Genomic DNA, 15508 nt, shown 5'->3' with positions numbered 1-15508 from the left:
TTGTGCTGAAGCAGTACAATGTTAATGTGCAGCATCCACACCTCAAAGAAGTCATAGGGATGATTCTGACCCAACAGCAGCAGAGCAGATCAATAAGTCTCACTCACAGAGCATTCCCATGTTGCACTGTCTCTTCCCCAACACCTAGGCCAGGTCCTACCAACTGCTATATATGAGAGTTCTGAACCAGGAACTGTACTGGCTAACAAGAAATTAGCTTACTTAATACAGACACACACACATGCATTGCACACAGTCAAAATACTCGTGCAGCACACCATTCCACTGCTGTAGCCCACATGGTCCACTTTGTGTATCTGCTTGGGTAACTCCAAAACTTGTTCAACTGCCTTTGGTCTGAACAGCATCCATTTCAGTAACATGATTTATTTATTTTCTTTTAATATATCATGTGTTTTTTTTTTTAATGAGGTGGCTTAGGAAAGCCACTGAGATGATACCCTGTGAGGCTTCAGGCTGAAGAACATACCGGAGACAGAACCTCCTGAGCCCTTCCAAGTAGGAATATAGCCATTATCATGCACTTAGAAGAAGTTCCTCTCTAAAAATAACATTTAGATGCAGTGGGTCTGCCACAAAGCCCCAGATGCCAAGCCTCTTGCAGCCAGCTCTCAGACTCTGCAGCACAGCCATGCTGTCAGGATGCACAGTGCCTGCAGCACAGGCCAGTCCTTCATTCACCTCCTGTCCCACCAAGTTGCAAGGAGCCCAGTGATGATGGGGCAGGCAGAATTGAAGAAGCCACAACAGCCTGGTTTGGGGGCAGCTGCAGCTGACCCACCTGCCCTATTCCCATATAAAAATTAACCACCCTAAAAGCAGAGTGCATCTCAAGAATAACCCTGAGCTGAAGGGAAATTGCTTTGTGTACTGCAGTTGCATTTGAAGCACCAGGAGGATCCATCGAAAGAACCAACGCCAAAATGGACACGAAGGCACTCCAAGCTTAAGCTTAGTGGGGCAGAAAGGCTCCTCCATCACCCTGATGTGCATAAAGGGTACAGAATAGAATCTGTCTGCTGCTCTTTGCAGACTGCAGGTTCATACTACACAACAGCATCTAACCTTACAACCCTGGAAAGGAGGGAGGAAACATTCCCCACAGCTCCAAACAAGGCTGCAACCACAAGAGAACCATCTTTACACCATGTCAGGAATACTGGTACCAAACTTCTTCCATGGGGACACTGGATGAAAGCTCCATTCGTTCCTTCACAGCAGCAGCTTTCACACAAACTCCTCAGCTTCTGAGCAGCACACACACCATCACTGACCTATTGCCTCTAGCACAATCACTTTTTGGAGAGCTGAAGATTAACCCCATGTATCCATCCCCTCTTTCCCATTTCTAGCATTTTCCATTCATTTAGCAATTAAGTGGTGAGTCTTCTCTGATGAAGCAGCTTTAGCCAACATCTCTAAACACACGTGCTTCTGTTGTATTGTATTTCCCACCCAGCTCCACAAACAGCTACTTGAAAAAGCAATAAAATGAACATTCACATCTGCTTATTTAATAGCATTATTAACAACCCAGTGCATTTATAATTTTTCCAGAACCCTTGAACAAGTGCCATTAGATTTAAAATCTTAAACATTCTTTAAAAGTACTTTAATTCACAGAAATCTTTGTTTCTAATATACAGTAGATGGTTACTTTTTAAAATCCATTCTCTTTTCATATATTCTCAGTATCTGACTATACAATAACTTTCTATCTATAACATCTTCATGTTTTCCAGTCCAGCTTGCCTGTGCTTTAGGAATATAAAACAAAAAAATAATAAAGTTCTATCCACAATTTTACTAAGGTCATTTCCATAGTTCTCATGTAAAGCTTCTCTTGGAAAGTGCAGTATACACATGTAATGATACAACACACTTAAGCAATACTTTTATTATTAAGTGTAGGTTTTAAAAGAAGAGTAATGTAGAGCAGACACGATTGATGGTAGTTCTATGTACAGAATTTGTTAAACTAAGTGTTGGGGAGGGGGAATAGCAGAGATACTGCAGATAGGAAAGGAGCAGTCACAAACTTGGATTTCTTTCCTTCTTAGCGAGAGGTCACACGTTTCAGTCGTTCATACTTTCGCACATGGGAAACTGCACTTGTACTAATACAGCTACATACACATACACAAGGTTAGCAGTAAGCTATTAATAATTCCACTACAGAGGAAGAGTCCTTCTGTTCAGAAAGAGCTTTCAAATACAAGATAGAAATTCCGGACTTCATGACCATAAGCCCATGAAAACAAGTTGAGCGTACCCAGCTAGTCGACAAACTAAGCGTGTAAAGGGAAAAAGAAAAGGTAAAACCCATCGAGTTGTAGCAGCACTTATGTCAAACCATCTGAACCAAGTACATGCTTGATCCACAAAGACCAAGGAGTGGAATAAAGCCCACAGTCATCTTTGTCTACAGAAAGAGAAAGGGTCCATACCAAACTGGTTTGCACTATATGCAGTTACAAGAGAAAATGGGGAACCCAGAACAGATACCAGATGCTTGACTAAAACCAGGAGTAAAAATAGACAAACAACTGTAAGACAATTTGTTTCATACACAATTTACAGTAGGTCGGGGGGGGGATTTTTTTTTTTTTCCAGTCAAACACAGAAATAGTCACAGAAAATACACCTGCTGCTGCCACGATGCCCTTTTCAGCCTAAAAAAAGGTCAACAAAAAGCTAATCACAGCCATACTCACATATATTTGGTTCAAAATCTTGTTATATTTCACTTAGGATCATTTTTGCAGCTTTAACAATCTGGTGGTTGTTTTTTTTTTTAATTTTTTTTTGCTTTTTTTTTTCTCCCCCCCACCCCACCCCAAGCAGCACAGTCCATTCACAAGCAGGATTGTTAAACAGCAAACCACGAGAGCTGGGGGCAGTCCAGAAAACTCTCTTCATATGCACCATCACCAGAGGTACTAAGCAAGACTACTGCAGGAGAATTCAGTGCTTTTTCCTCCTCTGAAGCATATGCTGGCAATTGAGAAACACCAGCTCTCCTAACCTGCGCTGTGCAGGAGAGGGGCATCCCTACCAATTTTACCTGTCCCCTTTCCTCCTGCCCGTTTATCAGAGAAAAAAAACAGGAACAAAAAACCAAACCAAACCCAGGAACACAAATGCAAAGATTGAAACAGTTTTACGCACTACTCTAAGGAGAAAGGAGTCTGTTGTACAACAGGGATCGTACATCAGCTACAGTTATCTACATCAGTTATAGTCAGGCTTTCCATGGTGCTATGTGTACATCTCAGCAGGGCGGCTAATGATGGTGCTCCCTTTAGACACAGGCTAGCAGAGAGGTGCAAAAGGAACCACAGCAGGTTTTTGCTACCAGCTTTAGAGAGGACTACCTGGAGAACTGAGACAGAATCTTTCCTGGGGCATGGGAAGACAGGGAGAAAGGTGGCTGACTGTCTCCTGTTGGCAGATTTGTTTTTCTTTGAATTAAAGAGGGAAAAAAAAAAACCAACACAACAAAAAGAACCACAACTGAAGGAAACTCCTCTGGAAATGAAAACGGAAGATTAGGTACGTTACAGAAACTGCGTCTGCTACTGTGTCACTGCTACAGGTCTATGAGCTGATCCACCAGCAGTAAAGACCTGGCTATGTTGGGAAGACTGGACTCAGAGCTTCCACTGTTGTTTCTAGAATGCCCACCTGAAAGTGTGAGAGATAGGAATTCAGTATTGAACAGGACACACACACGACAGTTTCAGATGTTCAAGAGCAAGCAAGAAAAAAAAAAGTCAAAGCAAAACATCAAACTTGCTCAAGCTCTTCTCATTACTTGTATCACGATAGCAACAACATTCCCTCTGCTTGCTCTTCCACCCTCTCCCTCCCCTCCAAACCTAGCTTGCTAGACTTGCATGGACAAACATCACAGCAGCTTCTCTGCCAAGGGGAATCTCTACAAACCATTTCTTTTTCCCCAGTTTACATCTAAGCTGCAGAATTCTGTCCTTGCTATAGGATCTATAACATAATTACAAGTACTCTCAATGAAAAGGATTGTTCAAAGTTAGACATCTTGAAAATTAGTTGCTGTTTTAAGAGCATCTTTTGAGTTTCCAACCACTTCAGGGAGAGTTGAGCTTTCTATAATTGGTGCTTTGACACTGAAGGGAAGATGCTCTTCTTTATTCAAGGTAGCCTATCTTGGCCCAACTTTGGTAGAAATCTTCTCTGACTTCCAGCCGGAGCAGAGTTTCTAATGTCTGAGAACATTTCCTAATGAGCATCAGTCTTTGGAAGCTAGCATTAGATGCAGAGCAGATGTACAGCACACTCATGCTGTAAATGAAAATGGCAGTTAGGGAAGTAAAAAAAAAAATTCTACCAAACTGAAAAACATAATCAGACAAAAGGAGCTCTGTAATATGTTTCCAAGCCTATGCTAGCATACCAAAAGCTGGTAAAGGCTTTTCATGGCTTGAGTGCACAGAGAAGATCCATCTGGCTTGGCCATACTGCAAAACACTTGCCTATTCAGCAGAATCATTTGTGCTGTTCCTTGGTTTCAACCTTACTTAATGCTACAACTGTTTGCAAAGATCACATTAGTATGATGTAGGTGACAGGAATGCTGTAAAAGGATAATCTTTCCAGTCTGTGTCCTAAGGAATAAGAACATTCAAAGCTCTTCAAAGGAGGTGGGTACCATCTACCAGACTTTTCACACTCAGTTCCCACAATCACCTTTGAAAATCACCAATCAGAAATGAAAAACTCATTTTCAGCAGGAGTCTCGGGGTTATAAATAATTATCATCACTTCCCTCTCTTGTGCATCATGCCACGTTCACTTTCTCCTTCCAGTGGCTTGAACAGTAAGTAAAAAGCTCAGAGAATAAGAGTTTGGCATTGTCCTTGAGGCATAGAGGTATTGGTGTGCCCTGCCTGGCAGACTGGTAGGAATTACTTCATGGGACCTGGAGGTGCTTGCAAGTCTATAATCTCTTTCTGACCATGCAATCTTTTCAGAAATAAGAACCTAGAGACACTTCAGGGCCTATACAAATCAGAGAAAGACTGAGCTCACTAAATACTGCAGTGTTAATACCTTTACAGTTTGTGATTTGCGTTATTTCATGCTGTAACACCACTGCCCCAGAAATTACGTTCATTGTTTCTTTTTTCTTTCCCTTTTTCACACCCAAATCCTGGCTTACCTTGTGAATTTTTGGATATCAACACTGGAATTGGGTCAAACTCATCTTCTGTCACTTTTTCAGAGCCCTCAGGAGCATCAAAGCCTGCTATCAGGTTAGTATCTTCTGCAGCGTAAAGGAGAAACAGAGGTATAGAAGCAAAGATAGCAGAGAAAGCTGGTTAGAATTGCCAAAAAGTGTTAGAATATCTTCATGTTTTCAGAGACAGGGTTTAGAAGCAGGAGTTTCATTTAAAATGTGAAATAAAGTTGGTAAGTCTTTGGTAAAGAAGGTAAGAAGTAAAAGAGCCAATTAAATATGAAAGTAGAAAGGAAAAAAAAAAACCCAAAACTTGAACCAAAAGGCAAGGCAAGTCATGAGAACCAAAATCAAGTTCAGCCAGTTCAAAGGCTCAACAGCTGGCATAGCTCAGTGCTGTGGTGAACATCATCCTGTGGCCATCAGATATAGTGCAGTTTGGTAGAGTGATGTGGCTCTCCAGTTACCAGCTCCCATGCACAGGGAGAAGACAAGGGCTGGGAAAAGACACAGAAGGAATTCCAGTCATCTACCCCAGGCAAGACCCCTGAACTTTCACCCACAGGGATAAAACAAATTCAATATAAAAGTCAGATTTCCAGAGAGTCCAAGATGTAACTAGACATCCAGAGAGACTTTAAAGGCACCTAGAGCAGTTCTGGCACGTAATACCATTCATTTTAAGCCACCCCAACATGAATTAGACCCTTGGTAAGAGGCTTTCAGCCACCTCCACAGCAGGTCAGGCACTGATCTGCTTTACCAAGCAATCACAGACCTTCAGGGCCTTCCACACCCTGACTACATCACTACTCGTTTCTTCAGACATCTAAAATACCTTTTGATGTCTGCTTCCCAGCTACTACCTGAAGTACTTCTGATAGCATAGCAAGGACATGTACGAGTCAATGGTTCCCAAGGAAAAGGAACACTGCTATGAGATCATGAACAAAAGTTCTCTACCAAAAGCTGACAAATACGCTATTGACTTTTGGGTGATGCAAGGAGCCATTTGTAGAAGTATTCTGTCCTCTAGAGGGTCAGATTCAGGAACAGAAGAGAGATTTTACAGAAGATTAGGCTGTGAAAGGTCAAAGACATTTCACCTTAACAAAGTCTTATCATCAGTGACTCTGGAGTTATACGTGGCTCTTTAGGACACATCTGGGAACCTCTGCAAGCATCCTGTTTCCATCTCACGTCATTTATAACTACAGTTGCTCATAGCCCTGTGGTTTGGTGCACAAGAAGCTATACAAGGAAATGCATGTTAAAGAATCCTGAAAGCTGAGCAAAACCACTGCAACCATAGAACACAACAGCCCAGAGAAGCACAAAGGAAAGGATGCTCAGCCTTGGCTGGAGCATCAGTCCAGGCCCAAAATGCAGCTGCTTTCCCAAATGTTATCAGTGGGACTTGAGAGCTCACAGCACTGCAGTTTCAAAGGCTGGTTGTACTCAGGGCAGCAGCAATTGCCCCATCAGTGCTTTACATCTAAGCCAGGATGGGAGAATTAAAACAAAACAAAAAAAGCAGAGAGAAGTTAATGGAAACACCCACAGCTATAAAAGAGAGAAGAGTTTGAGGAGAAGCCATGAAGTAGTTTGGGATGAGTTTATGCTTAGCCCCCCATTCCCTCTCTCTTACTCCCTATAGCCCACTGATAAAGTCTCTTTACCGTGCAAGCGTGAGCCTCTCAACCCAGAGGGAACAGCAGGGCAGTGTGGGAGAAGTCACACAGAAGTCTCTTAATTGGTTTTCTCATCAAGTCACACCAACAATGTTTTGGCTTTGCTGCATCCCAGACACAGAGTAATAACTGCTCGACATACATTTCAAGCCATTTACTCAAAATAAAGTGGCATGGAAGTGTATTATAGCAATGAGCAATTAGAGCAACCGCTTGTTTAAACCCAAAAGCTCTATCTAGAAAAACACAATCTAATTCTGAAGTGTCATCAAGTGTAAAAATTGATTACAGAGTTTTTACAGCAATTCCTCTGAGGAGGGATCGTTTTCTGTTGCCATAGGGATACTTACCAAATGAGCTAAGTAAAAACCCACTGCTAAGGGGCACCCATGGTTAGCATTCAAGCTCTAGCTCTGTCTTCTCAAGGCAAAAGATAGAACAGAAGTCCTGGTCCCGCTCCCAGTAGTCACTCCAAGCATGGTTTATGAGTCTGCTGACATCTGCCATTGTCCTCAAGGGACACGCACACTGTTCACAACTGCTTTAACCCATGAGTGTGCCAGAACAGAGCAGGAAGAACTGACCGTGCATGTCACACCAGCTGAGAGCTCCTCAAACTATTCCAGTGCCACTGCTGCAGCTACACCACAGAGAGAGCCCACATTTCAGCTGGATGCTCTGCAGCCTGGAAAAAAAGTCATCTGATTGAAGATGACTTTCCAGGGCTGGGACAGGGAACAGAACTCAGACCACAGCACAGTATCTCAATACCTCCTCCTGATAACCTCTGCATATGCAAACAGCCTCCAGATCTGAGGGAGCTCAGTCACATGCTACAGACATAAGCACTGACAAACAAGACGTGTTCAGTTGGTTTCAGAAACTTCTGACATCAAAATAGATCCTTATCAGGCTCACTAATCAGATCACATGTGCAAATGGCAAAATGAGAGTATACTCACTCACAAACCTGAAGAAGGGTTGCACACAAAAGCCCACCTGCCCTATAAACTCACCGTGTTACTTTGTCTTGTTTAAAAACACCACCTCCATATTTACAATCAGGCTGAACACTTCAGTCTGTATTATTGCCTCACCAGGGCTGGTGAGGATTAGAGGTGAAAGGAACAGTTTACCTTTGTGAGGTTGAGCCGTGAAAGCCACAGGAGCAAACTCATCCAAGAGGTCAGCAGCAGGGTTAGAAAGCAGAGAACAGTCAAGCAGAGAGTCTTCCCCAGTGAGAGAGTCTGAATCCAGGTTAGCATCCCAAGGCAGCCAGGTAGAACAAGACACAGACAGTGTTAAGCTCATATTGGCAGACTCCTATTCCCATCCGTTTAGTGTACAACACACTGAAGCAAAGCCAGCACAAACCATTTTTTGTAATGGAAAGCATTTCTTCCTGCTCTGTGCTCAGGGCAGAGGGATTCTCCACACCTTTAGCAACATATAACAGATTCTCTGGTGCTCCCTAAGCAGAACATTTGAAAATAAAATCCCACACAAGCAATGCTCCAGGTTTTAAAGTACATCATCAGAGCAATGCTTCGAGATGGTGGGCTGAAGTAATACAGCACCATTTAAACCTTAAGGAACCATGCAGCATCCACTTAGAAAACATACAAGCAAGTGCAATTTACACTGGTGGGAAAAGCAGTGAGAAGAGATGCTCCGGTCCACACAGGCAGTGCTTTCTGATTCACTGCAGCACTGTTCCACAGCCCACCCCCAGTGCAGTGCACCCACAGCCCCTCCTGCCTCACCCACCTGTCCTGTTGGAAGCAACCGACTCAGTCTGGGACACGAGGCATTGGGGCAGCGGAGCCTCAAGGCCTGGTATGAGGCTCTCAACAGCTACATCAGGTTTTCCTTTCCAAACGTGTGAAATACCAGAGCAGAAAAGAAGCCAGAGGTTAGTTTGCAAGGCACCACATAAGTAAGAACCAAGAAGACAGATGTCTGAATCCTTTAGTGATCCTTTAATACCTGGCAGCTATGCTGGGAGCAACAAGATGCTCTCAGACTGACATTAACTTAATTACAGAAGATTCACACACTCATGTTTGGTGTGTTTTGAGTTTTTTCTGTTTTGTTTTGAGGTGTGTGTGTGTGTGTATAAAAAGCCCAATCTGAACTACCCAAAAGCTGAAAGTGGAGGTTAACAGTGGCTGTCCTGGAGTCAGATAAGCAATCACAAGCTTTTACAAGGATCTTTTCCAGGAACAGAAAACACTGACCTTTAAGGAGTCTCCTTGCAACATTAAAAAGCCACTGGTGAGCACATAGCACATTCACAGGTAAGCTGTGAATGTACAAAGCCACAGTGTGGGATCTTTTTTCATTTGGAAGTGTTCAGTGCAGCAAAGTTCACTTTCCATTGTGAGGGGTGAGAAGTTTTGGAGCTCAATATGTTACTGAAAACACCAGTCTGCTTAACACTGATATCCATATGTGGATACAAAGGGAGAGGATGGATAGGAAGATTTGTGTTTATATAATCCTTAAAGCAAGAGGAAGAGACAGAGGATGACTGTCACCACAGTCACACCAGCCAGGTGTAACACTTCCCTTCCTCAAGGACCAAAATCAAGGTAATGAGAAGTGAAACTGAAGAACAAGGATGCATCCCAATACCAGGGCTGCAAATGGTTTAGCTGAGCAACCTAAAAGAGATCCATGAACATTCACATTTGCATAGCAGTGAGTGTCTGTTATTTGTAGGATCACGCTCTAAGAGCATTCAGACAGCTGTCAGACATTGCTACAGGAAGAAAAGAAGTCTTACAGTTAGGCAACTTGTTTCCTACCTTTCCATTCAGAGCTACAAGGTTGCAGCCAGCGCCAAGGAACCCTGGCTTGGACCCAAAACCACCAGCAGTTGACTACAAGCAACTGCAGCCTGCAATTATTGCTCTGTAATGCATTTGGCAAGTTGGTCAACATATGACTCTGCAACACTCAGACCTTCAAGCTGCTTTGCAAGCTGCTACATCCAGGCTCATGGCAGCCAGGGACATTTACTCTCACAACATACCCCAGAGCAAAGGCAACACAGCCCTTGCCAAGGGCTGATGCAGGGCAATTTGAGTGCCCAGGAACAGCCACACACATACACACAGCCCTTTGCAGAAACAGAAGGGCTTCTACTGCTGCTTCTTCTTCTTCTTCAGCCAGTGATGACCACTCCTCTACCCAAGCTCTGTAACTCCCTACTATTGCATTTCACCAACATCAGAGGCTGCTTTCAGAGCCCATTTTCAGAGCTCAGGAGGGTAAACACGCAGAGTTACCATGCAGGACAAGGCATGCTGTGGCAGACGGAGGGGAGGAGGAGGTACCCTGCATTGGTTTCTTTTGTTTGTTTTTACCATTCACAGCATCTGATGTGCTACCGAAAGGGTCAGCGAGAGGCAGGATATCGGGGAGCAGAAGCGCAGTCTCAGGAGATTTGAGTCCCTCAATCAGTTTTTCTGGGTTAAGCAGGCAAAGGAAGAAGGAAAACAGAGAAAAAGCAAAAGGAAAAAAAAAAAGACAACATTAATCAGGCGCTCAATTCAGTGGCTCATCACATCAGCCTCAGAAAAGCACGTGGACGATTTTGTGAGCAAGAAACTGCACAGAGAACATCTTCCCGTTAAGGACAGAGAAGCCCAGAAAGCTGAGGACATCCTCACCCACTGTGCACTGCTCTCCCAAAGAGGCCACTGCAATATGGCTCATACGACCCACTGAAAACACAAAACCTACTCTCACCCTCATGTACTAAGGAACTGTGTTTTGTTTTCATCTTTATATAACGGGAAGAAGCAGAAGGGATGATCAGACATCAGAGCTGGGTTTACAGCTTCTATTAATTTGCTAAAGAACAGAATATTTGAACAGACACTACAGTGCCAGACATCAGAACCTGCCCCTGGGGTACACAGCTGTCCAGCTGCCAATTATTTGAGCTATCAGGCTTCAAACCAGGTGTGTTCCCAGCTGTATGACTCCTGTGCTTTCCATTGTCCTTTGCACAGGGAAATTTAGACTGCCTGTGTACAAAGTTAACCTCAACTGTTAATCTGGGGGATGAGTGGTTTTTCCCAATCGAACTAACCAGGTTTTCAATACTGAACTTCATTATTTCACTTTTTTTTTTTAAAAACAGGCTGAGATGAAGATAAAATTTCTAGCATTCATTACCAGTAATCACCTTCAGCAGAACAGCAATGATAAAACTTGCTGCACATGGACAAATCTGGTTATTCCAATGCATTTAACACTTAACATCAGAACAAGCCATGATGTCACAGCTATGGCCTCAACAACAGTTTTACATCCACACTTTATGTGCTGAGTTCAGAGGCTAGCACCACTTATTATCCAAAGGAAACATGCTTATAACTGCACAGAAGAATAGGCTCTGGAATACTGCTATATATAAGACTTGTCACACTTAGAAAGCCAAAGAAATGCTTAAATTGCACAGTTACGTACACAGTAATGGTATCAACCTTTTTTACTGCCCCACATAAATAATAAAATAACCTAGTGGCTTCAGAACTACTCATTCAAAGCAGGACAAGTTCTGCTCCCTGTAAAGAAGTTGACAAGTCAATGCATTAAAGCAACTGGAGCAGGAGGAAGAAACTCCAACAAGGGACCCAAGAGGCAGCTGCTCTATCAGCAAAGGCCTGAAGGTCAATGAAAGGCAAACCCCAGTGGGAGCAGCAGCCTTGAACATACTTGAACCCTTCCATCTCTGGGAGGAATACTTTTTCTTTCTTTAAAGGGTGGATTTGCAGAAGGAACAGCCACAGAGGCATCACTGACAGCTTCTCACCTACACATTAAGGGACCTCCCATAGATGAGCACAGAGGCTGGAGGAGGGGTTTGGCAACAAAAAGAGGTGGGGTAAGAGGGATGGCTCTCAGGAACTGACAGCAGCACGCTGGGAAAAGACAGCACAGGAGAGAAACGTGGGGACAAGGGGACAGGGAACATGCTCAACTCCTTTCTCCAAATGGGAATTTTTGGATAAACAAGGCCTGTCTGCAAATGCCCAGCTCAAGGCCTGGCATTGACACACATCTTCCAAACCACACACACACAGTACCTGGAATTGTTCCTTTCATCATTCCGTTTCCAAATGTTTTGCTCCTTCAAGTCTCCCTCTCTCCCCCTTACCTTTCCAAACAGCTTTGTCCTTTTCCAATACTGCAGATTTTCCACTCAACACAATGAAACCCTCTCTTGGTCAGGTACTAGGAAGCTATATGTTCAAAACATGTAGAATTTACAAGAATAAACCTTTTTACTCTACTCCCACCCATCCCCTGGGCTCAGCTGACCTTAAGAAAGGCTTTAGGATGACAGCAATTCTTTATCTTGCTTTGTTACTTGTTTCATGCTTGTTTCCTCTGCTGTTAGTTCTAATCTGTCAGTGTTGTTGCAGGTGGTCACTGCAAGTCTTAGTGTGTGATTAGAAGGAATTCTATCCCTCTCGAGTGAGGCTGAGAAGCTCACGAAAACAAAAAGGCATCAGGATGAGTGGGAAGGGAGATACCAACAGTAACAATACAAATCAGGTTCTCTCTCTATTTTGAGGTTTAGCAGTTCACTTCCCCAGGTTTCACAGTGTCTAGTGCCTTGTACCAAAGCCAAAGAACAGAAAAGTCACCGAGTGGTGGGAAAATAATGTCTGACAAGAACAAATAACGATGGGCCAGAAAAATCCACAGCTCCACATTAGCTAGCAGGAATACCTTCTGTATAGTGAAGTCTGGTCTGTTCAGCACAACATGCTTCTTTCAAAGCACACATGTACTAACAGTTTCTCAGAATCCACAGCAGACATCCCTAAGCCCAAGAACACTACGTGCTTTTGCAGTGACAAATAAATGCAATTCTTAACCCTCTGTTCCACCACAGCCCCGATGATGACAGCAAGAACTCAAGGAGGGTCTGTTCTGCATAATGGGCTGTTTCCCTCTTCATGAATGTTAGGCAGATGTTGTTTAACTTTAGGAAGCTGTTGAGAGAAGAGCTAGGCTCTTTCATGACATGGAACAGCATTCAGTTACCTGCAACCAAAGGAATTATCTAGCACAGGCTTAATCATAGTCATAGCTGCTTCACCTCCAAGCAAAGTTGTGGTCGAGAAGGAGAGAAGCCAGAACTAATATGGATGAGTATGAAATAGAGCCATGCAAGAAGGAAAAAATGGGGATTAGTGGTCTCCCGTACCAGCACACCAGCTCCAAGTCATGCAAACACAAAGCTATTATCAACTGCAGAACAGATTCCACCAATAAAACTGCACGTAATGTTTCATAGAAAGGATGAATGTAACAGACTTGGACTTCTTTAGATCTTCTCCTAACTGCCATCCCCTCAGCAAAGATCTTCCATTGGAGTAAGAACAAGAGGTGCCACTTTCTCGTGACTCTCAGGATGAATCTCTTCCATGCTGCAGTTTCAGGATCCAATGTGATTAATTTTGTGCAAGTATGGGGCTGGAGTGTAACATGACGAAGCACATTCTGCACCAATCACCATGCTGTTAAGTTCAAGGTTTTCTATCAGAGAGCCTCTCATTATTATTTTTTTCCCTATTATAGTCAAAATAAACAAAACACTGCAGAAAAAGCAAAGCAAGAGGAGAGCCTACAACTGGGTGCTCTCAGAGGTATTCCCCTCCAGAATAGCTTCCTTAGGGGATGAAGACAAAAGCTTTTCCTCTGATTTACATCAATATAAGAAGGATGCAATGCCATTTAGTATCAGTAGAATTAATTCTGGATTTATAACACGGGGCAAGAAAGCAAGAGATGAGATTCCATGCGTAAATTAAGGAGCACAGCTTTGGACAATCCTGTAAGAACACGCTGACCTTTCTCCTCAGATTGCTTCCTTTCCAAAACATGCACTGTTCTAATTTCTGGAAGTCTACAATCAATTTGCACTTTGCATCTGCAACGTCACCACTGCCAAAGTTGGCATGCTGCATTTCTTCTCAGCAATACACCTGTTAAGCAACAAAGTATATGCAGAAAGCACTTGAAGATTAAGAAGAGTGATGTAAAAAGTAATCAAAAGATAAGGGAGGGATATGAGGTTTCAGTTAGAGCAGGCTATTAAGAAGGACAAAGCCTCCTGAGAGACTTGCAAGTTAAAATGGCAACAGAGGGCCAACGCCTGCCGCGTTCTGGTAAAGCACCAAACAATCAAGATGCAACACCTCAAAGCCAAGGTGCCCACCAGCCAGGCATCACACACAGTACAGGCATTACTCACTCATGTACTGCAGAGGGAGAGCAAAAAAAGACAATTCAATAGAGCACACAGCAGAGTTCTTTTCTTCGGATGTCAACTGAGAAAGAAAAGACAAGGGTGTAAAAATCCCACCAAGTCAATGTGCTGTGAGTGGGAGGGCAAACTACTAAGGAAAGTATGGATTAGTTGCTTGGGAACATTTGTGCCCAGTGATTAATCCAATGTTAAAGGAAGCCTTGCACACTATACAGCCACAGAGGACTTTGACTAATCAAGGGAAGGCATCAGACGAGTTTACCTAATAGAGTTTCTGCCAAATTGAATTGTTTCTTACATAGTACAAATAGAAAGAGAAGAGATAAATATACGTGTATTTAAAGGAGATCACTTGCTATTTATGTATACACACGACTCTGTAAACACCAGAGAACAGGAGAACAAAATTTAACAGTGCCTCCTTAAGAGACCAAAAGCATAAAATATCAGTTGAATATTCAAGTTTGCCCAGGGAAACACGGAGTCACCACTCCTGGAAGTGCTCAAGATACATGGAGATGTGGCACTAAGGGACATGGGGAGTGGGCATGGTGGGCTGGGGCTGGACCTGATGGTCTTAGAGGTCTTCTCCAACCTTAATTATCCTATGACTAAGATCTTAAATATTTGTCCAACAACACCCCTTCAGATCAAACTGAAACCCTGACAGAAACAACACAGAGACTATTTACACTCATTTATTTGGGGTCCCAGTGGTACGTTGGCTTTAACAGCACACCACACTGTCAGTAATATAGCATTAATCCCTTCGGTCACCAGATGAGTAGTGTGTACTCTGCATCTTCCCAACTCAAGATATAAAGTCAAACTGTTAGTACCCAACACTGTATGCCTGCAGTCACCTGAAACCCAATCAGTGCATCATTTTGGATGAAAATTTCTCATTAATCTCTCTCCCTCTCTCTCTCTCTATCTTAACATCACCACAAGCAAGCTGAAATGGATACACAGTTATCTTCTCTATGGGTCTAGGGTAGAGGGAGTTATGTAGGTTGAAAACACTAACAGTCCTACTACCCTACTAACAGTGGCTCCATCAAAGCAGGTCAACTTGTGTGTTATGACAAGATGTTAATGATTTGAGTGCTAAGTCTTGCTTCCAGAAGCAGAAACTGGCAGATCCAAGCAGTCTGAGCTCAATATTTCCTGACTTTTTATGCATATGCAGTTCTTCAAACACTGCAAAAGCCTGACACTCGCCTGCAGCTCACACACTGCTCTACCATCCTGCTTGGAAATACTGCAGAAAATGCTCCTGAAGGTCAT

At 43.2% G+C, this 15508-nt stretch overlaps 1 protein-coding gene across 11 annotated transcripts in view; it reads right to left on the bottom strand.

Moving 5' to 3' along the window:
* The window catches only part of AAK1 (AP2 associated kinase 1), a 66063-nt gene that overhangs the window by 7579 nt on the left and 42976 nt on the right, over positions 1-15508 (bottom strand). For 2 of the 11 annotated variants that reach the window (XM_040651609.2, XM_025142914.3), the window contains 2 exons: positions 5219-5323; positions 1514-3705 (listed from right to left, as the gene is read on the bottom strand). The exons of 2 other annotated variants lie outside the window; for them this stretch is intronic. In XM_040651609.2, coding sequence (XP_040507543.1) covers positions 3611-3705; positions 5219-5323 — 200 coding nt within the window. In that variant the 3' untranslated portion in view covers positions 1514-3610. 7 more of the 11 variants (XM_025142910.2, XM_025142911.2, XM_046903499.1 and 4 more) reach the window with 7 other exon arrangements.

The sequence above is a fragment of the Gallus gallus genome, chromosome 22 (assembly GCF_016699485.2).
Source record: "Gallus gallus isolate bGalGal1 chromosome 22, bGalGal1.mat.broiler.GRCg7b, whole genome shotgun sequence".
Taxonomy (NCBI): Eukaryota; Metazoa; Chordata; class Aves; order Galliformes; family Phasianidae; genus Gallus; species Gallus gallus.
The sequence above is the reverse complement of the archived record's forward strand: the minus strand, read 5'-3'. Positions and strand labels throughout refer to the sequence as shown.